Genomic DNA, 25,935 nt, shown 5'->3' on the forward strand with positions numbered 1-25,935 from the left:
TAAGGCTTATATGAGGGCATGGTTAATTTAGCTAAATACAGTATGTAAAACTGTACTTTTTTTTTAATTTTACAATACCACATTATGCAAGTGTGAATTAATTTTTTCATAAAGAAGTTGTATCTGGTCTTTGTATAGTCGTAAGCCCTAGTTTTCATGAGAAAACTTTGCCCTTAATTAATTTATTCATAAATACTATTAACAAACTATAAAGGAGAAAAATTTATTTTGCCCATCTAAGTATTTTGTGAAGACAGTCTTGAAAAACACTTTTACAGATATTTCCTGTTTTTATTTGAAAGAAGAAAATATGTTTTTTCTGAATGTTTTTAAAAAATGGTGGGATATTATTTTTTTCTCATTTCCCGTTTCTCTCCTTTGTGCCCAGAAAGGAAAAAATAGCTAGAGCAGGGTGGCCACAGACCGGGAAAACCGGGAAAAGTCAGGGATTTTAGAAATGGTCAGGGAAAATCGGGAAAAGTCAGGGAATCACCTGAGAGGTCAAGGAAAATTTTCTCTTCTACCGTGCGTTATTAACTTTGAATATGCCATGTTATGTTAGAATGTGTACTGTAAACCAGTTCTTACGTGCTGTTCTCGTTCGACAGTACGAAAACAATGGCTTGCATGCAACATGAATAACTATCGTAGATCTCTTTTTACATACTAAATGTCACACACCAGTACCATAATAATTTGTTGTATATGGTTTTTCTGCTCTTGGTGTTGCCAACACATGTAATGCGTACCAGTAATCCAGTTCTTACGTGCTGTTGTCGTTCGACAATACGAAAACAATGTCTTGCGTGCAACATGAATAACTATTGTAGATCTCTTTTTACATGCTGAATGTCGCACACCAGTACCATAATAATTTGGTGTGTATGGTTTTTCTGCTCTCGGTTTTGTCAACAAATGTACTTGTTTTTGAGCACGTTCTAAGATATCTACAAAATCAAATGGCTGCTTTGTTTGGCAGCATATTTTCAGTTCTTATTTTCGCTTATATCATGCATATTATTTTGTAGGGATTTTTCTAAAATAAAAGGTTTAATAATTGACATGTTAAAACATTGCAATGAAAATCAAAAGCAAATGAAAAGCCGGTGGTGGGGTAAATTTGACGTTATTTCTTTCGGTTTCGGCTGGGATCGCCATATTGGCTTATTTGCCTTTGTTTACACTTGTAAAGTACCTATTGCTGGTGTTGCGGAAATTATTACGACAGAGTTGTAGGGGTAGTGTTCGTTAGACGTAGTGTTTGAAGTGATTATTACTGCAGTGAGCTACTTCTTAGGAATCGTAAATGGGGATTCTGAAACATCTAACATGGCTGGCTAGCTGTTCAGAGAGTTAGCTAACCTATTTTTATACAGACGTGACAGACGTTCGATTTGTTTGTTTACACGTGAAAAGATTGCGTAAAATTTCGTGTTTCAGTATTTAAAGTGTGACGAAATTTTCGTAGTTTAGAAATGACAATTTAACGAATGTTCGTTAACAGTTTAATGGTAAGTTGCGAATAATTTGAGACCCTGAAACATGGTATTTCCTAGAAAGACTTCAAATTTCAAAGATGATTGGCTTCAAGATGAGAGATTTTGTTTGTGGTTGGAACGACCTAAAACCGGAAGTAATAATCATGCTCGTTGTTCGCTGTGTCAGAAAACATTCTCCCTCAGCAACATGGAAAAACATGCACTCACAAGTCACATGAATGGTAAAAAACACGGACAAGCAGAAGAATATTCCAAACGTAGCAGTTGTAACTTGGGCATGTACTTTTCTTGTAAGCCAAAGCCTTCTACTAGTGCCAGTGGTAATTCTGATTCACAGTCATCCTCCATGTTGTATACTACTACTATTGTTTCTGATTACTGTTCTTGGTGACCAGTCGGGAGTTGTCAGTAAAATGCAACCTGAGAAAAATTGTGAACAGTCAGTTGTGGAATCTACAGCTCTTTGCAAAATTCCACTGTCTGGGATAAACACGTTTGTTTTAAATGAAGAGGTGACTGGGGCTGAAGTTTTGTGGTGCATGCAAACAGTTTGATCACATAAGTCTTTGCGTTGTGCAGCAAGTGATGTGACTGTGATGCAAATGATGTTCCCCAACTCATCAGTTGCCAAAAAAAATGCAACTGCAAATAACAAAAATTGGGTACATTATATTACATGGCATAGCCCCTTATTTCCATAATGAATTAGTGAAAGACATATTCCAGTGTACTGAAATAGTTAATTTTTTATTGTTTTTATTACTATTGAAATTTTTATGCCAAAGAATTGTAACAAAACTGCTAACAGAGATCCTATATTTCTCGTTTTAAAATATATTTATAAAATTGCAATCATGGTTGTGTAAATTAAAAAAAATTGTAGTCAGGGAATTTTTTTGCAGTCAGGGAAAACCTGGAAAAGTCAGGGAATTTCATTTCTACATTTCTGTGGCCATCCTGTAGAGTAGCTAATCGGTTGGTTCGTGGTTCTTAGCCTGGTACCTAGTGATCATGTTAATTGTTGTAGCCTGGGATGGCTGCGCCTGCTGCACCACTGCATGGGCTCGCCTGCGCCCCACTTGGCCAGCCTGGTGATGGGCTCTGCCGCGAGGGTACCCAACCTGCTGGAGGCGTGCTGTGGCTTGCTGCTCATCCCGGCCCCGGCCCCTTCTCTCTTCACCCCACACCTGGAGAAGGTGCTGCTGCGCCTGGGGCTGCACTCGCGTGCCCTCGGCCTGCGACTCATACTCACGCTGCTGCGCAATGGAACTGCTGCCTTCCTTCAGGGTTAGTTGTCTTCCAGCGACCGCGAAGGTCCTAATAATCTGGCACCTCTCGTGCCGCTTTTTGTAGATTCCGGGTGTTCACCTTGACCGTAAAGTCGTATTACTGCACTGCCTGCATTCTTAGCTCACTCAGAATTTATTTGTACTGTCAGTTTACATTTCAGTATAGTGTTTCCTTTTTGTAAACTGTTTTTTTTTTTTTTCCCTTTCTTTTTTCTTTTCCACATTTGGTTACATTGATAATCTGGTAAAATCACCTAATCAGGCTTGGTCGTAGTTATGAATGGGCCGGATTAAAGACTTTTTACGGTACAACTTAAATTATGTCTGAATAAATGTGGAGCTGTCCTAATACCTCGTTTTCTGATCCCAATTCCAGATACCATGATATTACTACTAATACTTTGTGTACACAGTGCTAAATGTTTGAAATTGACTATGTAAAAATTTTCTTAAATGGAATTTTCTTAAAAGTGTTTACTTTGACATACATACTAACATAGCTTTGTGAATATATACTGTACTTGTTTGTAGGGCTTAATTTTTATTGTAAAAAAGGGGGTTGTCTGTAAAGTCGGTTTACGGACGATAATTTTACTTGATAACTTCATAAGAAAACATTGGTGAAAAATTACATACTTTTTAATTTTCAAATATTATTTACAGTTTTTGCAAATATAATTTAAATAATTTGTTTAAATATAATCACGAACAATTAGTTAAAAAGCCTGCCTTAACCTGTTTGATATTATAGAAGATTTTCTCGCACTGTGGTTGGCCGGTTCTTGCACGCTTGGCTCAGGTGGAACGTGACAATGAGTCATGCTTTTTCGTGCGTACAGCCGGCGTTCATCGATTTATAAGACATTATCACGCCAAAAAGATATACTTTTCCACCATATAGTTGTAATTAGGTATCTGTGAATTGCGGTTTGAGTTTTTTGTATTTTGAAGCATATCACAAACTATTCACTTAGTTTGAAGTTTTATTGTATAAAAACTTCTGTCAACAGAAATAAATGTCTTGTAATGTGATTGGCTTGCATGACTTGTGTTTGAAACTTTTTATATTCAGTCTCTCTTCAAATTGAAATGACTAATTTTACAAAAAAAAAATATAATTGGGTATAAAGAGGATTTAAAACCAATTTGTTACATTTTACATCACAATAATTCGGCTTGCTTCTTATTCCTTTTGGTAATTGTTCATTTTACTTACTTAATTTTTTTTTATATATATTTTTGGAAAAAATACTTTTGAAAAATAATTTGCTGAAATTGGAAAGAAAAATTATGCTTTCTGATAACTAAATGTTTTATCCCAATTTTCATTTACTTGCATAAGCTGTGCAATTCATCATACTATCACCCAAAACATATGTTGAGGGATTATACACTGAAGTTGATTTTTTGTTTTGTTAATGGGTGTTCTGGCAATCAGCAACTACTTCATACGCCTTCCCAGGCAAGGTGCATGTAAAATAATAAAAAACAATATATGGATGTCTGGGGTTGAGAGGAAGCGGCTTATGTCTATCTTTCCCTGTGCAGCCACAGGAGGGGAGGCACATTAAAGTACTTCCTGCCTCCGCCAATCCCACTTTCCTTGTCCTGCACTCTCTTCTACATATCGATGGCTTAGAATGAAAACCTTGTATCTCATAAAATGAAAATTTTACAGCAGAGACAAAAAAACATTTCTTTCGCCCCCCTCAATTAATGGTTGTACAATTCTTTTATGTGATAGAAAGCAGTAGGATGCACATTTTATTTCTTTCAACCAAACATTGTGTGAGATACGAGGTTTTCCAGCCAAAAACATAAAAAATGTATTTTCGTCCAAAAATTGAGATAAGAGGTTTTCATTCTAAGCCATCGATATGGTAAAATTACGTTAAGATCTATAGAAACTTACATTCCTGGAACACAGAACCTTCATTTCTCTCAAGAGGCCCTCCAGAAAGAAGTTAAGTGAAATCTGTATGTTTATTAATGGCCATATTGTGAACTGTGCAGTGTGCAATGACAATTAGATAATTGTTCACTCGCAAGTAGTGTTGACTGAATTTTTCTTGACATAGGAATAAGTTCCATTTCTTTTGGAAAGTTCAGTATTGTTTATAAAGAAAATGCAACTAGGCAATTTAATGCCTAATCTGAATGTATTGTTCTTTGAAGTAACAATTGTTTTATTAATGATTAAGATATAGTTTTTAATATAACGTTATTTGCAGCTTGGTGTGGCCCATGCAAGCCATTTCAATCCTCACATTCAGCATCCACAAGTTGCTTCCTAGAAGTAAAATGTCTTAACTACAAATAGCCTTAGTATGAATAAGAATTTGTTTTATTTTGGGAATCACTGTTTCAAGTCTGGTGTAGAATTTATTTGTGTAAATAACTTTTAAAACAAATGTGTTTTAAAAATGGTTCATTAAGTTTAGTAAAAAAATTTACGAACTTATACAAACATAATTTGTGTAATCATAATCAAGTACTAATGCAGTCATGGGTTGTTTTGCAGGATCTATCCCATCGTCTGCAGTAGTAGATTCCGTGGTTGAACTTCTGTACCAGTTGTGCACTACCCAAGATGAGTCCACGAGGGATCGAGTGAATACCTTGCTCTCATGGCTAAATGATACTGCACTCACTGCCATTCAGGTAGGTTATCAAACGTGTTGTTTTAGTGTGGTATAGTTGGTTGTTACGCCTTTCCGTACATAAGTCTTTGGCTGCAAGGAGTGAAGTCAGCAGTCAGCACAGGTGGTTACATCAGGTAAGAAAACCTGATGAACTATCCCACTCAGTACTGGCTTTTTATAGTCCCATGTTAAGAGATCTATAGCCTAGGTGTGTCAGTGACCATGCTCCTTTGTGAAGTTAGTGTTTTGCTTTTTTAACAGTGCTTTTATTGTGAAATCTGTTCACTAGATGGGACAAGGCCAGCTGTCCCGCAGTGTCGAGGTGTGGCCGCCATCATCTGCTTACGTTCACTGTGCAGCTGCTGTCTTGTGGAATGCATTCGAGTGTGGGGTAAACTACGACGTGCAGCAGATGATAACTCTGGAGATGTTCAGGTACCTCTTTGAAACCTCATATGTTATGTAAATCAAAGTTGGTTCATATAATTGCTTTAAAGTAAAAGTAGAGTATATTCTCATTAGACCATTTTAAGAACTTATTTTGTAGAAAATATTGTGCAAATTAAAAAAAATATATATATGTATCCTTACATGTAAATGTATGAAAATTAATATTTAATAAAGTTTTTCTGTGTCATAAGTATAAATTTCTAAGTGTCATTAGAAACATCTTATTTAGATTTTATGTTAAAAATATAGTTAGAAGAAGTGAAATTTTAAAAAGGAAAATGATACATGCATAATTAAAGTAACTTAAATATTGTTAAAATAATCAAGTGATACATCATTTCATATAAAATTTTGGTTTTTAAACGGTATTGCTTCAATTAATTGCAGCTTATCAGCAGTTAAAATTATAGTTGGAAAGGAACCAAAATAAAGGGTTTTCTAGGTTCATTTTAACGAGGAGAGTAAAAATATATTAAAACTGTCAGCAAATTGATAAAAGCTTTATGTATATGTCCGCAAAACGGGCACAACACTAGCCCGCCAGTAGTTTTCATTCAAAACGTGGCTAAAGAACTTCCATGTATCAGGCTGAAAACATCCGGCAATACGTGTAGGTTATAAGGAATCTTATGAATTGAGATGTTATGTAGATATACACAGCGACCGACTGGATGCACACCCGCCTCGACTTGTTTTAACTGCCGCAGCGATGTTTATTTTGACACCTCAAGCAATTATCTTTTCCCGTTGGTTGATAGAAAAAGGTCGCTTCACCCAGCATAAAAAAAAAGGCTACGCCACTTATTCCCCAAGCAGGAAACACACTGGCTGCCGTCTGTCTCCCCCGCATTTATCTTTCTTCTAACATTCCACGTCTCGCCTCGAAGCGACCACGCATTGGTATGCTTTGTTTAGTGACAGCAGCTTGATTTTATTCGATATATTCCTTTTCATAGGACCCTTGCTATTAAAATACATTTGTATTTAAGTTTGAAAGCTTGTGAATTCTTTGCCAGAGATGACTGAACTCGAACTTTGTGTGAAAAATGACTTTTTTTTTTGGGGAGGGAGGGGTCCGAAAATATTTACAACGATCTTAACCCTCCCTCACCGCTTTATAATAGCCAAATTTTACGGGAGAAGGGAGGGTGAAAAGAGCATTTTCTCACTGACGGTTTTTCAAAGGGGAGCGAAGTTGGGGTGTTATAAGGAAGGACACTAGATGTTTTGTGTCTGGGAGGTATGAGCTAGCCTTGAAGATTGTTACCTCGGGTAGGGAGGGGTGAGCTTATGCGTCATGAAGCCGCTGCCGCCAGCCAGCCGGGCGAGCTTCGTGTGCACCCACTCGCGTTGCAGAACCTACTGCTGCCATATTTATAAAGGAAATGTCCCATTATTTTTTTTGTTATTTTTACATGAACATTATTGGAAGTATTAAATCTGTCACAAAAATTCGCTGTGTGTTAAAATTAACATATTTTAATGATCTTTCATTTCTTTTTTCTTTTTTTAATTTTTTTCTGATTTTCACATTTTGGTCAAAATGTCCAAATTTTTTACGGTTCCCGAGAATGTATTCGTAAAATCACTGCTTTGTTAAATCCGGGGTTCATGACATCGGGGTTCTAGTGTATTTAAGTAGGGCAAGCAGAAAACGTACATGTAAACTAACCAGTAAAAACAGTAAAAATAAACTGTCTTTTGACATATTTTCTTGAGGTGGCCTGTAGGGCGACGGCCTTGTCATGAAGGTTGAAGTGGGTTTAAAGCAAAGCCGTCTAGCATTGTGAGTGACAGCATCCTGCCATTGTACAGCTGGTTTCTTTGCGAGTAGCGGTTTGTGAAGGGGGGTTGGGGGGTTGAAATCAACTGAAAATTTTGGAAAACATCTATTACGACTCCCCCCTCTATTACGACCCTATTCCTGGGAACCGTGAGGGGTCGTTTCAGAGATGTTTGACTGTACTTGATTTATATGACAGATTGTCTTACGTGTCAGTACAGTAAACTCTCAATTATCCGGGTTTGGATTATCAGGTTTTTGGGTTATCTGTGCTTAAATTTAGTTACACTTTTAATTTCTATATTCTGAATAATCTGGCTCAGTTCTTTGTTTGACTGTTCTATATTTTTATCCATTCTGTCACTGTCAGAAAGCTATTTGGTCTGACCATTCGCATCTCCCATCCCTGCAGCTGTCACATAAGTTACATTATAAGCCAGAGGGTCATATCCTGACTGCTGCTTCATGTCTTCCTCATGTTTGTTTGACACACCATATGCTACGTCTACCACTCACATGTCTACCCTACAACCAACCGGCAAGTGACATGACTGGCTGGCATTTGGCTGGAGGATGATGGGACATTTGGAAAATCTAAAAGTAAACTAGCCAGAATTTGTTTGTGCACTTTTGGTTAGCATGCATGATCTTATCTTGAGCAGTAGTGAGTTAACTTTTCCTTTTGTCATTGTAAATGCCCATGAGCTAGCAATGTATGCGAAGGCAATAATTTTCATGTGCTTTTTATTTTCCATGCTTTTAACAGCAACATTTCGCAACTTACTATGTAACTACCGCTCCATAAGATGTTCACGTATAGCAGAATCCATCTTTGATTAATTGATTAATGGAAACTTTCCTAAGTGAAGTGTATGAAAAACACACGTCAAAGAATTTGTGTGTTAAAGTGTGACATATTTTCCTCCAGCTTGGCACAAGTCACTTAGTGCGTGCTAGTTTTATGAAAGTGCTGGTTTTATGAAAGGACAAACTATGAAGTAAGAATAATTTTTGCAAAGGGGTAGAAAAAATTTAACATGGGGGGGGGGGGGGGGGGGATAACTGCTGCCCTTCTGGTAGCAGACTGAGAAGAACCAAATGGCGATACAGTGCCAGTAATGTTTGCATTCCAATAAGCTGAGACACAGAACACAGACACTTCACTTGTGCTGATAGAATTATACTGAAGACAAATGTGTGGTGTTATCCAAATTCGAGGCTGGCCATTATTGTGGAATGGATTTTTCAGGTTTCTTACAGAATTTAAATTATCCAGGCATCTGTAGGTCCTAATTAACACATGTTTAAGAGTTTACTGTACTTATGTTGCTGATACATGGATACAGATATCCAGCAGTACATACTGTATGTTGCTGTTGTATTGAAAAGGATAGGAGAGATATATTTTTAAAATGAATGGACGACTAGATGTACCCGCCCTCTGACGTCACGGCGTCATGTGATACACTTGGAGAGGGGATGAACTGTGGGAAACAAAACAGTTGCTATCTATTGTTGTATATGGCTGCAACCTACAACGGCGCATCAAGTGATGGGGTCATTCCATGTCAGTTCAACAAAAATGGAAAATGTAACTATTGTTTTTTAATTTTGATAAAAATTGTTTCATTTGTTTGGTGACATATGGCCACTTAAAAACCAAAATTTCAGATTTTTATCTCAAATACTTCCTGAGAAATGGAAGGTTTTGTTGTGACCATTTTTGGCCTAAAAAAGGTTGTAATGACAGCATAAATTGGTCAGTATCTGTGTTTCCTTGCTTTGTATTTCACTGTAATACCAATATTTCAGAGTAAGAACACTTTTCCTTATGTAAAATTCTATAGAGAGTTCAAATTTTGCCAATGGTTTGTAAGTTATAACAGAATTATTAACATGACTGATGTTTCATGTACATCTGCATCCTTTATTACAAAATAGACTGTATATCAAAAGGCAGACCTCACAAAAAAATAAGCTTGGTACTATGTGAAAGAGAAGGAAATTTCCTATATAAATATAAATTATAATATAAATATAAATTTCCTGCAGGTATCTATGTTGTTCCAGAACAGCACTGATGATGGATGAAGTAGAATAGGCCAAATGCATGTACACACTTGCCAAGCCTTGACAAAAAAGTACATGTTTTATAAATTATTATTTATTTAAACTTGCTAAATTGTACATCAGAAGCTATAAATTGATTTTAATTTTTTTCTATTTATAATACAATTATAATATATTATATTGAAACTTGTACCAGTGATTAATTAAACTAACTTTTTCACAATGACATATTTTAAAAGTTAAATAATTCAATAGGCTACATGTTATGATTAATGTTTGTAAAGTGAGTAAAATTATCATTTTAAAATAATTATTATAAATACATTTACCACAGATCAATATATAAATACAGCAAACTAATTTGCTTTTAGCATAAATGCTAATCAGGTTAGCAGGTCACAACTGAGATCTAACATGAAGCTCTTATTTTGCCATGTAAACATAACTTGTAATCCAGAAAAACTGGTTTTGAATCCCATTCCAGACATCTCGATTTCAGTCCTCCATGGTGTTCTCAAAACAATACAGCAAGTATTTGATTGGTTCATTTTTATAAGCGATGGCAAATTCCTTTCTTAGTATCCTTGTTCTGTTACTTCCTCGAATAAGCTCACTATCGACAACATTTTAAGGTAAAAATTTAAAAAAGTTTGCATGTCTATTTGTAGGAAGATATCAATAAATCAATGATGAAGTTTTATCAGTTGCATTTAGTGCATGTAAATCCTACCACAAATTCTTTAACAAAAACCAGATTTAAAGTTTGTGGCTCCTTTTTTTTCCTGTACACTGTTTGTTGTTCTGGTGACTATGTATACAAACACAATATGAACCATTAGTAAAATCAAACACAAATTACTTTTTTAAAACTTAAATTTTTTGTAATTTAAAAAATTATCACCATTTTTGTTTCACAAAAATTATTAACATTTTTTGTTACCTGCTTGATCAGTTATCGCTTAAACAAGACTAAAAAAATCTGTATGCAGAGCTCGAAATTTTCTACCTAAGAATTTCCTATGCATTGCAAACAATTTATAGTAGGATTTGCAGTCTGTGGCCTATTCCTTACCTTTGGACCTATCTTTATGCATTGTACTACTGCTTATAAAACATCTGTGTATACTTATATGTGAATTTTATCTTTAAGGCTACTTTTGTACCTGTAATTTTTTTGTTTTATCTTTACATGCCTGTCTACTTTTGCTTAGTTAACCCATTTGTTTTTACATGTTCTATAGTCTATACCATTATGTGAAAACATCTATATGGTCAAATGGACTTTAATAAAACAAATCTTTTAAACTAAATGCTTGCAAATACGAGTAGATGTTAGAAAATAATTTGCCTGCTCATATATTTTAAATAAACTGCAATAGCCTGTCAAAGAAATAGCTACACCTTTACAATAAAACGTCTCACTTTATTTAATATTCACCTTATTTCCGAACTATTCCATATTAGACATTTGCACTGAAAAGCGAATGGTTTATTTTAACTTGAAGTTATATTTGTTAAATATATATACTTTTTTTTTTATTCTATGCAATGTTTTATTTAGTTTAAATATAGCCTATTTTATAAAGAATGCCTCGAAAGGGTGACAAAGTGTTACATTTTCAGCATAAACATTTGCCTGTTCAATATAAATGTGTTCTATGAAATTTACAGTATGTATATTGATAATTTCCTGTAAAAAAAATCAAATATTTAGAAATGAAATTTCTTACTTTCTGGCATGCTAAGAGGAATGTTGTAATATTACAAGTAGTATCCTGTTTTATTGGTTCATTAGGTTAGGTATTATAAAATCTGCATTCAACTATGAGAATGTTTAGTTAGGTGAAATCATGTGAACGGTTATGTGAGGTACATCAAAATACTCTAAAATGTGTTAACTGATGGGTTAGGTTAGCTACATTAAAAAATAAAATAATAATTCTTTACGAAATGTTAGAAATATTTCACAGTAAAAAAAAAACACTAAATTGCAAATAAAACCAACATTTTATATAAATATATATTTCATATAACACAGGCCCTAAATTATTCTCTAAATAGGCGTGTGCCTACAAAAGCAAAATGAATGAATGATACAGGTTTTGTGAAGAGGGAGGGGGTAAGAATATTATTTATTTTTTTGCAGTGATATGTGTTTATCAGTAAACATAATTCTGATAGGCAGTATTTTTTATAAATAGCAGAAGTTGCCGTTACAGGAGTAAAGAAGACAACATATAAAGAGATTCAAGTTCATATCACATTTTAATATGGGGCCAGGAGTTGTCAAGCCACTATTAAACCGATTTTGGGTGTCATACTATATACTTTAGAAACAAAAAATATATTTAGATCCACATTAGAATACGCTATATGCAAACGGATTTTCTGAGTTATGCAATGAAGATTAATCTTGTGATAAATACTTTTTAGTTTCGAATCACGAGCTGTCAATCAACACGTAAAAACTGCAACTTTTCTATACAAACCGTAAATAGTAATTACGTACCCTGCTTTACACGCATAGTATGTATGAGTAACTTCAAAACCATTAGGTTTCTCCTCTCCACGAAAATTGAGAAACCAGGCATTACTTGCTTATGCTGGTTTTTTTACCCCTTTTGTACACAACTTTAACCTCTATGAGTAGGTGTCTTGTCACATTTCTTATGGTTTTTTTTTATGCTGCAGAAATGTAAATTTAGATAGGTAAACCTGACATCCTTCCTTTTTTTTTCTAAACTGCTGGTTGTCCAAGTTTCTCTACGCTCACAATTTCCCAAAAACTTGGTTCAGTATTCTTAAAATTTTCTATTACAGTATTTTCTTGAAATCATTTCATGAATGCACCGAGAAGGTTCCTTATTAAAATCCATAGCCGATACCCCGATATTGTGTTATTCTAAATATTTGTCTGTCATAAGTGGGGTGTTAATGAGTTGTAAAACACTGTGTGTAATAAATACTTTAATTGTAGGTTTTCCTCATCTGGTCCATAATACAGTTAATAAAATTGAGAGAGTTTTGTGTTTGTGTTGCAGCCTCATGTATAAGTGGACGCTGACTCTACCAGTGCAGTCTGCTTTGAAAAAAGCCATCGACACTATTCTTTGCTCTATGTGCTACATAAAGCCAGCACTGTTCCTGATCTTGCTGCAAAAAATGGGTGTGCTAGTACCGAGTGTTTCTGCTCGCCAGAATGCTTCTGATGACAGGTGAGGTTCCATAGTTATCTCTTTTTCTCTTTCTTTCAATAACTCTGCAGAGGTTGTTTAACATTATGTCTGGAGGGGGTCAGCGTATACTATTTGAAATTATTGGAAATGCAAGTATGCTTGAGAGATTGATAAGGAAGAGCTAAAAAAATTATATATATATATATATATATATATATATATTCTTTCCAAATTCAATTTAATGATTTTCTAGATGAGCATGTACTATTGTTAAACTGCCTTATCTATTAAATTAATTTAAAACTTTGTACGAACATTGTACAAGTTAAGAAAACTGATATTTACAAAGTACAAAAACAAAACTTTTTTTTGTGCTTTTCTTGGTTAAAAGCACAAAAAAGAAATGGCTTTTTTAAAAATGTATACAGTATTCTTGCCTAACTTACAGAAACGGGTCGGTAAAACATTGGTGTAGCGAAATTGTTTGAAAACAGATAGGCGTTAAAAAAAAGCCTGTTAAACTTCAAACTTCAAACTATGTATAATTTTACGTGTTGCGAACCTAATAATTATTTTTTACTCCAAAACGACAGGAAAAATAAACTGAAAAACCCTTGGGGTAACTAATTAGCTGGGGTAGTCAAGAGGAACCAAAAGGGTGCGTGCAACTTTTTTTTTTTAAGGTGGGACTTTGGTAAAACTATACTCCACTGTAGTTCACAGTGATAGTAAATATTAAGTTGAATGTTAATTTATCACAAATCAATTCTATCATGGGTGATTGAATCATTCTGCGACAAGGTATTCTAAATAATTATACATATGTGGTGTCAATCCAGAAGACAAGAAGTTGTTAGCGACTCTGGCCATGAAAGCCTGTGATATAGAGTTAATGGTTTGCTGATTAGATTAATTTTACATTTTAAGTACAGAACTAGTTACTTCTGGTAAATTTTGTTGCATTTGTTGTTTTGTCTTGCATTTGGTGGTGTTAAGTGGTGTGTCAGGCTATTCTCCATATAATCTTGCCCCTAGTAATTGGCTGTCCAATGGAAGAGGGAGTAGTGCTATTGTTGGCGTGCACAGGAAGGACCAGGAGCAGGAGGAGATGAACGCGCCGATCAGTGACGACTGGAAGGAGCTGATGTTCGAAAGCGAGCACAGCCGGCTGGTGATACAAGACCTGCAGCACATGGACCTGACGGAGAGCCAGCTGATGACCATCGCCCTGGCTTGCCAGTCCCCACAGTGCCTCGCCCAGCTGCTGCAGTCGGGACTCCTGTCCGCGCTCACGGCCGCCCTGCTAGGTCAGTCGTGCTTATTGCTTATGCTCGGGTGGTATGGAAGGATTAGTAGAGGCTCTGGGATTTAGTTGATTCATGTGGTACCAACGGAGATTTCGGGGCACACACACAAATGCAGGAAGAAGATGTGTTTACTCAATCGTTAGAGACAAGATTTTGGGGAGGGGGGGTGGTTTGAGGTTTTTGGTGTAATTAGCTTTATATTCAAAAATTATTTTTATATGTTAAAATAGTTGTACAGTAAAGCCTCGCTCAACGAACTCCTTTATAACATAATCCTTGGTATAACGAAGCAACTGTTAAGTCCCGCCAAATCCCTATGTAATCCTATGTATTTATACCTCTAAATAACGAAGCATTTTTTTTGATGCAATGCCAAAAACACCCGCTACAGCGAAGGTAAAACGGAAAAATCTTCAAAATATTTTTGTAGGATTGTCATAAATTTTCAATTTTGCTTCGCAAATAAATTACGCTTCGGCAAGTTAACAATACTGCCGCCATCTTGCAACTGATTGGCCATAGAAGTAAGAGTTACGGACGTACTGAAACACACTTTGACTACCAACATAAGCTATCGTACTTTGATTAATCAATCTTCCGAAACTGCCTAGAAAATTTCATCACATGAACAATTTAGGTACATCATTGTTCTGTGAAAATGTGTGATCGTTTATCCGTGTTGTAATGAATGCCGATAACTGATACAGATTCTGTGGAAGTGTTTCTTAATTAAAATCTGTAGGTTTAGAAAGTTGTTTTTGTTCCATGTTGTAGGGGGAAATAAATTATTTAACCAATTATGTATCTTGTTTAGAGGTTAAGTTTTTCTGGGTTAAATGTGTTCGCTTGTAAATAGGTTATGGTTGGACAAATCACGTGTGGTAATAAATGAGACTTAACTTTCAGTAATTTATTGTTGGTGTTCGTAAAATGGATATAAAAAAAAGGAAAGCAATTTCTCTTACAAGGAAACTGGAAATTCTACACGCAGTAGATCAGGGAGGTAAAAAAAAACAGAAATAGCTAAAAGATTTGGCATTCCAAATTCAACGCTGTCAACAATTCTTTCCCAGCGGCAAGATTTGGAAAGAAATGCCATTCATGGTGCAGACAGAAAACGGCAAACTACTTGTAAAAATGAAAATTGGAGAAGAAATGTTTGATTTTATAATAGAATGTAGATCAAAGAACATACCAATATCTGGGTCTACTATTCAAGAATAAGCCAAATACAAGGCCCAAAGAATGGGGATTGACAATTTTCAGGCTTCAAATAGCTGGCTGCAGAGATTTAAAAGTGGGTGGAATTTAAGTACTCTGACGACAGCAGGTGAGGAGGGGTCTGTTGATCCATCTGTGTTAGTCATGGCATCTTAGGCTACAAACACTAACAGCAGGATATTCTCCTTGTGATGTTTTCAATGCTGATGAAGCAGGCATTTTCTTCAACCTCCTTCCTGACAAAACACTTGCCCTCAAAGGAGATACTTGCCATGGAGGAAAGTCTAGTAAAGAGAGTTTTACGGTAATGCTTTCTGCCAATTCAGATGGTGCAGAGAAATTGACACCACTTGTGATTGGAAAATTTTGCTAACCTTGTTGCTTCAAAAACATTTAGCACCTACTCTGCAACTACAAACACAACTCAAAAGCATGAATGACATCTTCCTTGTTTAGGGAGTGGTTATTTTCTTTGGATGCTCGTATGGGAGGAAAAAACAGAAAAATTCTGCTGTTTCTTGATTGTTGTACAGCTCACAAGATGGATGACGTACAAATGAGAAAAATTAAAGTTGTATTTTTCCCACCAAATTGTACGAGCAAACTCCAACCATTGGATCAAGGAGTCGTCTCTCACCTGAAGCGAATGTACAGACGTCAGACTGTGTAATATTTGCTACGGAACATGGAAAACGACATAACGTCAAACATGAAGTGGAATATACTTCAGGCTATGCAGCGCCTGTGCTATGCGTGGCACAACATTGACGCTACAGCCATTGCCAAATGTTTTCGTAAGGCGGGTTTCACACTGCAGAAGAACACCAGCTGCCCAATCCAAAAGACAGTGGTGAGGTTCAGTGGAATGAACTCCCACACAATCTTCAATGTGAGGCCATGTTCCAAGATTTTGTAGATGTAGACAGTGCTCTACAAACGTGCAATCAAGTGGCAGAACAAACCACTGGAGTACCATCTCAGGTAGATTTAGTCGAAGAGATGGCTGAAGAACCTAATGAAGGTGAAATGACACGTCCGTCTAGAAAAGAGGTAAATGGTGAATTGGACGTTCTTGAACGATTTTTTTTGACATCAGAGACAAGTACTGAAACTAGTGCTTCAAATTTAAAACAGTTGCGAGCTCTTGGAAGTGAGGTTACCAAGGAACTTAGTAACCATTGAAAGCAGTCATCCATTACTGACTTTTTTACAGTGAGACAGTAATAGCTATTATCGAAGTAAAGATTTCTTAATTTTTAATTTATTGTGATCTTATGTGTACAGTGTCTATTCTTTTCCATTATTACGTTGTACAAGTAATGAGCAGCTTTCCTTAAGCGACGATCGTGGCGACCACTTGCTCGCCCGGTCAAGGCCCGTTTCCCGGACATTGATTTCTGTAATGCCCAGTGCGCTTACAACGAAAACATTTTCGCTGCTCCCGGCTCACAGCAGGCTGCGTGCACTCAGACACCGCGTGGCCGTAAGTACAGCAGTTGGCACACCTGGGACGGTTAGAGGACGGGTCGGGCGCATTAGCCGACTCATGACGTCTGCCGGCGGCCAAACTTGCTCCGACAGAGGGCTCACTCACACTAGCCGCGCTCTCAACTTGCCACGTTGCGCGCACCGCGCGAGTGGGTACGGCGTTGACTTGAGACGTAAACTGAACATTAGGAGAGTTGAATTTAGAATTAGAAACAGGAACAAAACTGCCTGGAGTGGGCTTGGAGTGAAAATCCTCGTGATATTTTTTGACAGATAGCAATCTATTCTCCACTTCTGCACTCCACTTACGGAGAGCACTCAGACTGGAGGGAGGGCTAAGCATGGCGCTATGCTGTAACACCAGCGGAGACACGTTGCCGACAATAGTTTGCGTTAATTCCGCCTCAGGGAGGTTCAACTCCAGTACCTCAGCATAGGCCGCAACAGAATTGATGAATTGCAACAGGGGCTCATCAGGCTTCTGAAACCTGAATACAAGTTCACGTTTACACGTTTCTAGCACACGTGGTGGACAGGCAAACTGTAGCACAGACGTCTTGAACTGTGCGAATGTCAGATTCTTATTTACGACGTCAGTGAGCAGTGGCAAAAACTCTGCCTCACTGACTAACTTTAAACCAGCTAAACGTGCCGCGGCACTCAGAAAATCAAGAACCGCACGCGGTTCACAACTATCAAGACGTGGGAGAAGTTTCAAATTCGAAAAAAAAAATCTTTTCTTTAAATATGGAATTATTCCCAACTGGATTAGCGGGGGTGGGGACTTGCCGAGACGGTACCTCGTCTGACAACTCCCAGGCGCTGCGCACGTGCCCGACGAGCAATCCACGAAGGGTCGCCACATTTGCATCCTCCTCGAAAGGAACGGCTTCCTCCGTCAAATCCTGGATGAGGTCGTCTCTCCGCAAACGGTATAGCCACCCGGTTGCCGGAGTCCCCATGGTTCATGAAAAAAAAGAACAGAAACACGTTAACACTCACAGTCCTGCAGCAGAGTGGCGCAGTTGAAAAGGCCTAACTAAACGTGGAGGGAGGCCAGAACCTGGCATGGACTGGGGTATACGTGAATGGAGCAGATCTGGTATGCAAGGTTAATGGTTTTAGGTACACAGACATTTTATTCAAATACAAATTCAAATCAAAACATTACGTTTAACATTAATGGTAATGTTAAGTGAGAACAAGGCAAGGCAAATACATAAATTGAGAACAATTTCTTTTTTGACAAAGCGTGTTTGTTAACGATAATAATGCCGGCTACACTGTAAATGATCCAAACAACTGACTCTCAAACGGGGCAAAGCCCAGTTGACTCGAAATAAAAGCATTGCCAAGTATGAAGTTAAATTCACATTAAGTAGAATTACCAAACTACTGCTAAGTGCAGGTACAAAGAAGGGAAAGAATTTACATTATTCTTTAATAAACAAACACGTGCGACAACGTCTCAGGGGGAGACAATTACAAACAAAAACGGAAGTGAAGATGAAGTTAATTTACAGCAAAAATCCAAACTTATTTTTCTTGGTGGCGGCCGAAAAGGAATTTAGACAGAACAAATTCAAGAATAAATGACTCTACATTAGGGTGGACTCAAACCAACTTACATTTTTCCCCTGAGGACGCACACGCACGTACACTAGAGTCCCGTTATAGCGAGGTGTCACGGTTCCGGATTTGATCCTCGCTATAACCGTGTCCTCGCTAACCGAATTGGACAAATTTTGGCCCCCAAAAAATAAAATTAACCAAAAATAGCATAAAATTGTGTTTAAACCTGTATAATTGGAAAATAACAGGTTATATTAACGAAATCTTAATTTCTGCGAGCAGATGTGTGGAGTTTTTTAAAACGATACCCCATAAGTACGGATGCGATCACCGATTGCGTCAAAATAACCAGAATACCCTACCATCCCACGTAAGTATAGCATCTCAGCCCGCGGCCGACGCAGCATTGTCCTGCTATCTATCGTCGACGCGGGCTGTCTGCTGGCGGCCATGTTGGTTCGGGATGTAGGTAACAGGTGGTGCTAGTGTAGCGCGACGATTTAATTCCTTACAAAAAAGCAGGAGTGCGGCTGCGGCAACGCACGTACGCTTCAAACGTAATAGTCGCTGGAAAACTATACTTTTTTTCATTTAAAGAAACCTGTCAACTTTTTTAGAAAATCAATTTGGGATTCAACTCAAACCATTACCACCCTTTTCCCGGAAAGATACCCCAACAACTGACCGAAACAAAAGTTACAAGAAAACTGCCCTAGCGATTCTGTTGGATTTGTAAATAGTGCTTACCCTAGATTTATGTTAACTAATTCAAGTGTTGGACGCTTCAAAATTCAAATATGGCGCCATTTCACTGCCATTAACTCAAGCGATCCTGGTGGCCATCAGGAAAGACTCAGTGGTTCGTCTGGTACCGGCGTCATCGGACGTCCGGCTATCGTTTTTGACTTTCATGTTATCTGGTAACAGTTTCAGTACGAAACATTTGGTCCTCCGGGCCGGATCAATCCGCTAACCGCGATTACTGAGCTATCGGGCTCAGTTCTAGTTACGTGGAGAGATTCGGAGTGTTTGTTTGCGTCGTTCATTGTACCGAGTCTCCTTTGTCCGTCGTTGCCCCGCCATAAAAACGTGAACGGGTTATCATCTTAATGTGCTATTAGCTTCCCGTGGAAGGGAAGATAACAACTGAGTGCGTAAGGGAAGATAAGAACTGAGTGCGTAAGGGAAGATAAAAATTGCCTTTATCACACTGACGGTGTTGGTGCTGACGAAGCCTTTTGTGTCGTGCCGCACTATTATTTCTTATCTTTCCACGGTAACCAGATACTGATAATGACCGGTCTGCTATAAGATTGCGTGTTTTCTAAGACTGGCGGTGAAATATGACTTTGAATTATTAAGTAGACCGTTAACATAGATTTTGCCAAGTCTTTGTTCGGCATTACTACACATATCGATACAAAATCGATTCGCAGGACATTGAAAATCGATTATTTGAACACTACTCGGTTTAGAATCGATTTTAGTTATAAAATCGATTTTATAAACACCACTCGGTTCAGAATCGATTTTTTGCTGAAAAATCGTTTACATTTAAATTTTTAGTTGGTGCTTCCATTTTTGACTGAGTGTACTTAAGTAGAATAAACACAACCATGACTGACAGTGTTTCAGCTCTGGAGCGACGTCTGGAGCGTGCCGAAAACCGATTACAGCGTGCCGCGGATCTGGCCAAAAGGGTTACTACAGACACTTCCAAGCAGTCATTATTCTTTGCAACCTGTCGGGACTTATCTCAGCTTCGTAATGGGTTTGAAGATGACCATTTGGCTTATGAATTGGCATGCAAGGAGCAAGTTGATTTTGATGACACAAGGCATACAAGTAGGCTAAATCACTTCGACGATCTTTATTATGAAGTTAATGCAATCTGGGACACATTAGTGCAGGATTCTAAGAACCGGAACAAGGAAACACGTAATCAATGTGCAGCTGGGTCGTCACCCCGTCTGCCAGCTATTGATTTACCCCACTTTCAGGGTAATCCAACAGAATGGCTCAGCTTCTCAAATCTGTTTGAGGCTCTAGTTGTAGACAACAGAAGTCTCACCAATGTAGAGAGACTATCTTACCTAAAGTCATCTTTGTCTGGTGACGCGTTGGCAGTAATTCAGGCATTACCCTTGACTGATTCGAACTATAGTATTGCTTGGGAACTACTGTCTAAGAGGTACAGTAACAAGCGCTTGATTGTTTCATTGCACATTGAAGCAATTATGCAAATACCATCTGTGTCATTAGAGGCCCCAGCATCAGTGAATAAGATGATGTCTCTTCTGGCAGAGCACATTGCGGCATTACGAGTGCTGGATGTCAATGTTGAAAAATGGGACCCGCTGTTGCTGCATATCATTGAAGCTAAGCTGGATAAGGTTTTGCGTAACCAGTGGGAGCTGTTTATTAATGACAAGGGAGCAGAGTTACCCAAGCTTACCGAGTTTTTGTTATTTTTAGAGGGTTATCGCCGTGCAGCTGAGTCACAGCTAGTGACGTCTGGGAAAACCTTTAAGAGCAAGTCGTCTACTTATTCTAAGCCAGCTTCTAGATATGTGCAACATCAGTCATTCGCAGGAAACACTGTTTCCAAGTCAGTGAAGTGTGTCATATGCAGTGGACCTCACGAAATCTACCAGTGCCCCAAGTTCCTTGAGTCATCCCCAAAGGAAAGGTATCAGATGGTGAGGTCAGGAAACCTCTGTTTGAACTGCTTGCGAACGTCTCATCATGCAAGTGCATGCCTTTCGTCTTCTCATTGTCGGTCTTGTGACTCTCGACATCACACACTACTTCATTTTAGTGACATGCGACCACAGTCACCAGACCATGATGGTGTGAATGCGTTGTGTGCTTCAACTCCTGGACAATATTTGGCTGCATCCGAACTGCATAATCAAGATAGTCCATCTACGATTTTGCTGTCCACTGCACTCATAGAAATTCCAGTCAGCTCTGGCAGGACTCACACAGTTCGAGCACTCTTGGACTCTGCCAGCCAATCCAGCTTCATGACAGAAGGTTGTGTGAAGAGGCTAGGCTTAATACGTCGAAAGGCAGCTCTGCCAGTCTACGGTGTTTCCCAGGTACCAGTGCATGTCGCTAGGGGAGTAGTTGACTGTTTAGTGAAACCAGTTGGTCAGGAGGGTCCGCGATTGTCACTCACTGCCTTCATTTTGCCTAAGATCACTGGCTCACTGCCTACAACACAACTGAACCCTCATTCATGGGATCATCTTTCCCATTTGCAACTAGCTGACCCTCACTATGCACAGCCTGGGCCTATTGATGTGCTAATTGGGGCAGATCTGTTTCCCTATGTGCTGAGCGGACGCACACTAAGTCTCAGTACCCAGGTCCCTGTAGCGATTGACACTGTCTTAGGATGGGTAGTGATGGGGAGAGTACCCACATCTGCAGTATCGCTCAGTTGTGTATCACTTCATTCTATTACACCAACACTTGACGACACAGTTCGGCAGTTTTGGGAGGTGGAAGAGGTTATTGTACCCCCAAAGCCTTCCTCTGAGGACATTCGATGTGAACAGATCTTTCTCGAGACTTGCAGAAGAGATGAGAATGGTAGATATAGTGTTGCCTTACCTTTCAAGGAGCCTTCACCTCATTTTGAGGAATCACGTGTTCAAGCACTAAAACGTTTTCACTACCTTGAACGCAAGATGAACAAAAACCCTCATTTTAAGGCATCCTATGTAGAATTTATGTCAGATTACATTGACCAGGGTCATATGTCAATGGTTCAAGAACCCCAGTTGACTACACCGTCGTTTTATATTCCGCATCACGGAGTTTCGAAACCAGACAGTAGTACAACAAAGTTACGTGTGGTCTTTGATGCATCGGCCAAGGACAGCAAAGGAACTTCTCTGAATGATCAATTACTTACGGGACCCAAACTGCAGAGAGACATAGCTGACATTCTTCTCTCATTTCGAGATCATGCAGTTGCATTTACTGCTGACATACGACAGATGTACCGTCAGATTCTAGTTCAAGAGGAATTCCGCGACTGTCAACGAATTCTGTGGCGACCATCTGATGATGGTCCAGTTTGTGAGTACAGGCTCAACACTGTTACCTATGGCGTGTCATCTGCACCCTACCTTGCTATCCGCACACTCCATCAACTGGCTGCAGATGAGAAAGATAGATTCCCTCGGGCATCATCAGTCCTCCTAAAAGACACGTATGTTGATGATGTTGTAACTGGAGCACCCAATGCACGTGATGCTATCTCATTGCAAAGAGAGTTAATTGACCTCCTCAAGGCTGGTGGTTTTCAGTTGCGAAAATTTGCCAGTAATGATTTATCTCTGCTCTCTTGGCTTTCCGAAGACTTGGTGCAGGGCAGCAAGGCTCTCCCCTTGGACAACACTTGTGGACTTCCCACCGTCAAAATATTGGGTCTGCAGTGGCAATCTGAAGTGGATGCATTCGCTTACAATGTTCAACCTACTTCCTCGACAGCTACGAAGCGGAGCATACTGTCCGACTTGGCGCGAATATTTGACCCTCTAGGTTGGCTGTCACCTGTGGTCCTGCTTGCAAAATGCCTCATTCAGCACTTGTGGATTCGATGCATAGATTGGGATGACCCTCCTCCTGCCGACATCCTTGCAACGTGGCAGCGGTTCCAGCGAGAGCTTCCTAGTCTGGCTAGCATCACTATTTCAAGATTTGTCCCAGTGACCCAAAGAGAACTCTTACTAGAGATCCATGGATTCTCTGATAGTTCGGAGCAAGGTTATGCGGCAGTTGTTTATCTCAGAGCCACTTCACCTGATGGCTCAGTATCTGTATACCTTCTGGTTGGAAGGTCAAAGGTAGCCCCAATTAAAAGAGTGTCATTGCCTCGCCTAGAACTCTGTGGTGCTTTGCTGCTTGCTCGCACAATGCATAGAATCTTGCAAAATTATGGACCTCATGTGAACCTAGACCAAATATTTGCCTGGACAGACTCTACAGTTGTCCTCCACTGGATCCGTGGATCACCTCATAAATGGAAAACTTTTGTTGCAAATCGTGTCGGCCAAATCCATGACCTTGTCCCAGCAAAGCACTGGAATCATGTGTTGTCAGACAGCAACCCGGCTGATTGTGCCTCTAGGGGCTTGTTTCCAAGTGAGATAGCTGACCACTCGCTGTGGTGGACCGGTCCATCATGGCTGTATAAGCCACCAGAGGAATGGCCACAACTCACCGGCTTGATGGACAGCATGGACGAAACAGTGATGGAACAACGGATCTTTACCTTGCATAGTGTCAACCCTCTGGCAGACACTACGCTGCTGGAAAGGTTCTCATCTTTAAGCAAGGTCAAACGCATTACGGCCTATTGTCTCCGCTTTGTGCAACGTTTGCGCTTCAAGAAACTTCCCCCCCGTAGTCCACCAGATGCTAATGAGCTTAAAGATGCCATGATGGTATGGGTTCGTTTAGCCCAGGCTTCAGCATTCGCATCTGATATCAAAGCTCTGCAAGCTAACCAACCATATCGGGGTCCACTCTTCAAGCTGTCTCCCTTCTTGGATCCTGCTGGCATTCTCAGGGTGGGCGGACGTTTGGAACTATCAGACTTGGCTTACAACCAACGACATCCAATTCTACTGCCCAAACACCACAGATTGACAGACCTTGTAATTGACCACCTTCACATCCATCTGATGCACTGTGGTCCCACCATACTACAGTCTGCTGTGCAACGTGACTTCTGGATTGTAGGTGCTCGGGGCCTCATTCGTCAACGGCTGAAGAAGTGTACTTTATGCTTTCGAGTTCGCCCTGTGCCTCGAAACCCACCCATGGGTAATCTTCCAGTCGATCGTGTCACACAAGCCAAGCCATTTCTCAAGACAGGAGTCGACTATGCTGGACCCTTTAAAATCACCATGTCCCGACTGCGGAAGGCCCGCATCCAGGATGCCTACTTGTGCCTGTTTGTATGCTTTGCCACCAAGGCAATCCACTTGGAGCTGGCCTCTGATCTGACGACAGATGCTTTCATAGCTGCCTTTCGCCGTTTCTTGTCTCGTCGGGGGCGATGCTCTGACCTTCACAGCGATTGCGGGACTAACTTTGTCGGTGCCAGTCGCTTGTTGACTGGACTAAGAGCCTTCATGTCAAGCAAGGATACACATGACTCCTTTGCTCAGTCGCTGGTTGAACACCAAGTTACCTGGCATTTCAATCCCCCATCAGCACCACATTTTGGAGGCCTGTGGGAGGCAGGTGTAAAGTCTGTGAAGTCTCTCCTCATAAAGAGTGTAGGTGCTCAGGTACTCACTTATGAGGAATTATACACTCTCATGACACAAGTGGAGGCCATTCTCAACTCACGGCCTCTGTGTGCTCTCTCAAATAATCCAAACGACATGGCTGCTCTGACACCCAGTCATTTTTTAGTCTTGGGGCCTCCTGCACTAGTGCCCGAACCAGATTTGTCCCACCTCAAGCTAAATCGTTTGTCTCGATGGCAACTCATCCAGCAAGCGCATCAGTCATTCTGGAAGCGCTGGCACCAGGATTATCTACAACAGCTGCAGCAACGACCCAAGAGCCTAACTGACCAAGACATCCTCAGTGTTGGCACCTTGGTTCTCATCAAAGATCCGAATCTACCACCATTGTGCTGGAAGTTAGGCAGTATTGTGAAGACTTTTCCTGGCTCAGATGGTGTCGTGAGAGTGGCTGAGGTGAAGACCCAACAAGGCACCTTTCTACGGCCTGTGGTGAAGCTGTGCCCGTTGCCCGCCCAATAAATGTTTAAAATATGCATTTTGGTGGGCGGTATGTTGGATTTGTAAATAGTGCTTACCCTAGATTTATGTTAACTAATTCAAGTGTTGGACGCTTCAAAATTCAAATATGGCGCCATTTCGCTGCCATTAACTCAAGCGATCCTGGTGGCCATCAGGAAAGACTCAGTGGTTCGTCTGGTACCGGCGTCATCGGACGTCCGGCTATCGTTTTTGACTTTCATGTTATCTGGTAACAGTTTCAGTACGAAACAGATTCGGAAATAAATACGGTAGTGCCTACTAGAGCTGTAAAAGTAACGAAAAAATGTGTACCCGTATGTATTCGTTACTATAACAATTAGTACTCGTTACTATCGTTACGTTACTCGTTACTTCTGATACCGCATAACATGCTATGTTATGTTGCAGCAACGAATCCAGTCGTATTGCGTACGTGTACAGTATGCCGTCGCGTAAATAATAATAAATAGAATATAAACAATTAACAATATTTGATAATTAAGAGTTTTTGTTAACCAAGAAACAATTAAATCTCATTAGAGCGGCTTTTTATTATTATCTCTTTTAAGATAACAACCAAAAAACGTGAAAATACGCGATAATAAAAAACAAAAACATACATATTTCTAATTTGTAAAAAATAC

At 39.2% G+C, this 25,935-nt stretch overlaps 1 protein-coding gene across 5 annotated transcripts in view; it reads left to right on the forward strand.

The window, feature by feature from the left end:
• The window catches only part of LOC134530772 (baculoviral IAP repeat-containing protein 6), a 328,951-nt gene that overhangs the window by 232,234 nt on the left and 70,782 nt on the right, over positions 1-25,935 (forward strand). For all 5 annotated transcript variants that reach the window (XM_063365948.1, XM_063365949.1, XM_063365946.1 and 2 more), the window contains exons 40-44: positions 2,527-2,786; positions 5,310-5,449; positions 5,720-5,865; positions 12,775-12,948; positions 13,996-14,216. In XM_063365948.1, the coding sequence (XP_063222018.1) occupies positions 2,527-2,786; positions 5,310-5,449; positions 5,720-5,865; positions 12,775-12,948; positions 13,996-14,216 (941 nt within the window). The remainder of the gene's footprint in view (positions 1-2,526; positions 2,787-5,309; positions 5,450-5,719; positions 5,866-12,774; positions 12,949-13,995; positions 14,217-25,935) is intronic.

The sequence above is a fragment of the Bacillus rossius genome, chromosome 3, assembly GCF_032445375.1.
Source record: "Bacillus rossius redtenbacheri isolate Brsri chromosome 3, Brsri_v3, whole genome shotgun sequence".
NCBI lineage: Eukaryota > Metazoa > Arthropoda > Insecta > Phasmatodea > Bacillidae > Bacillus > Bacillus rossius.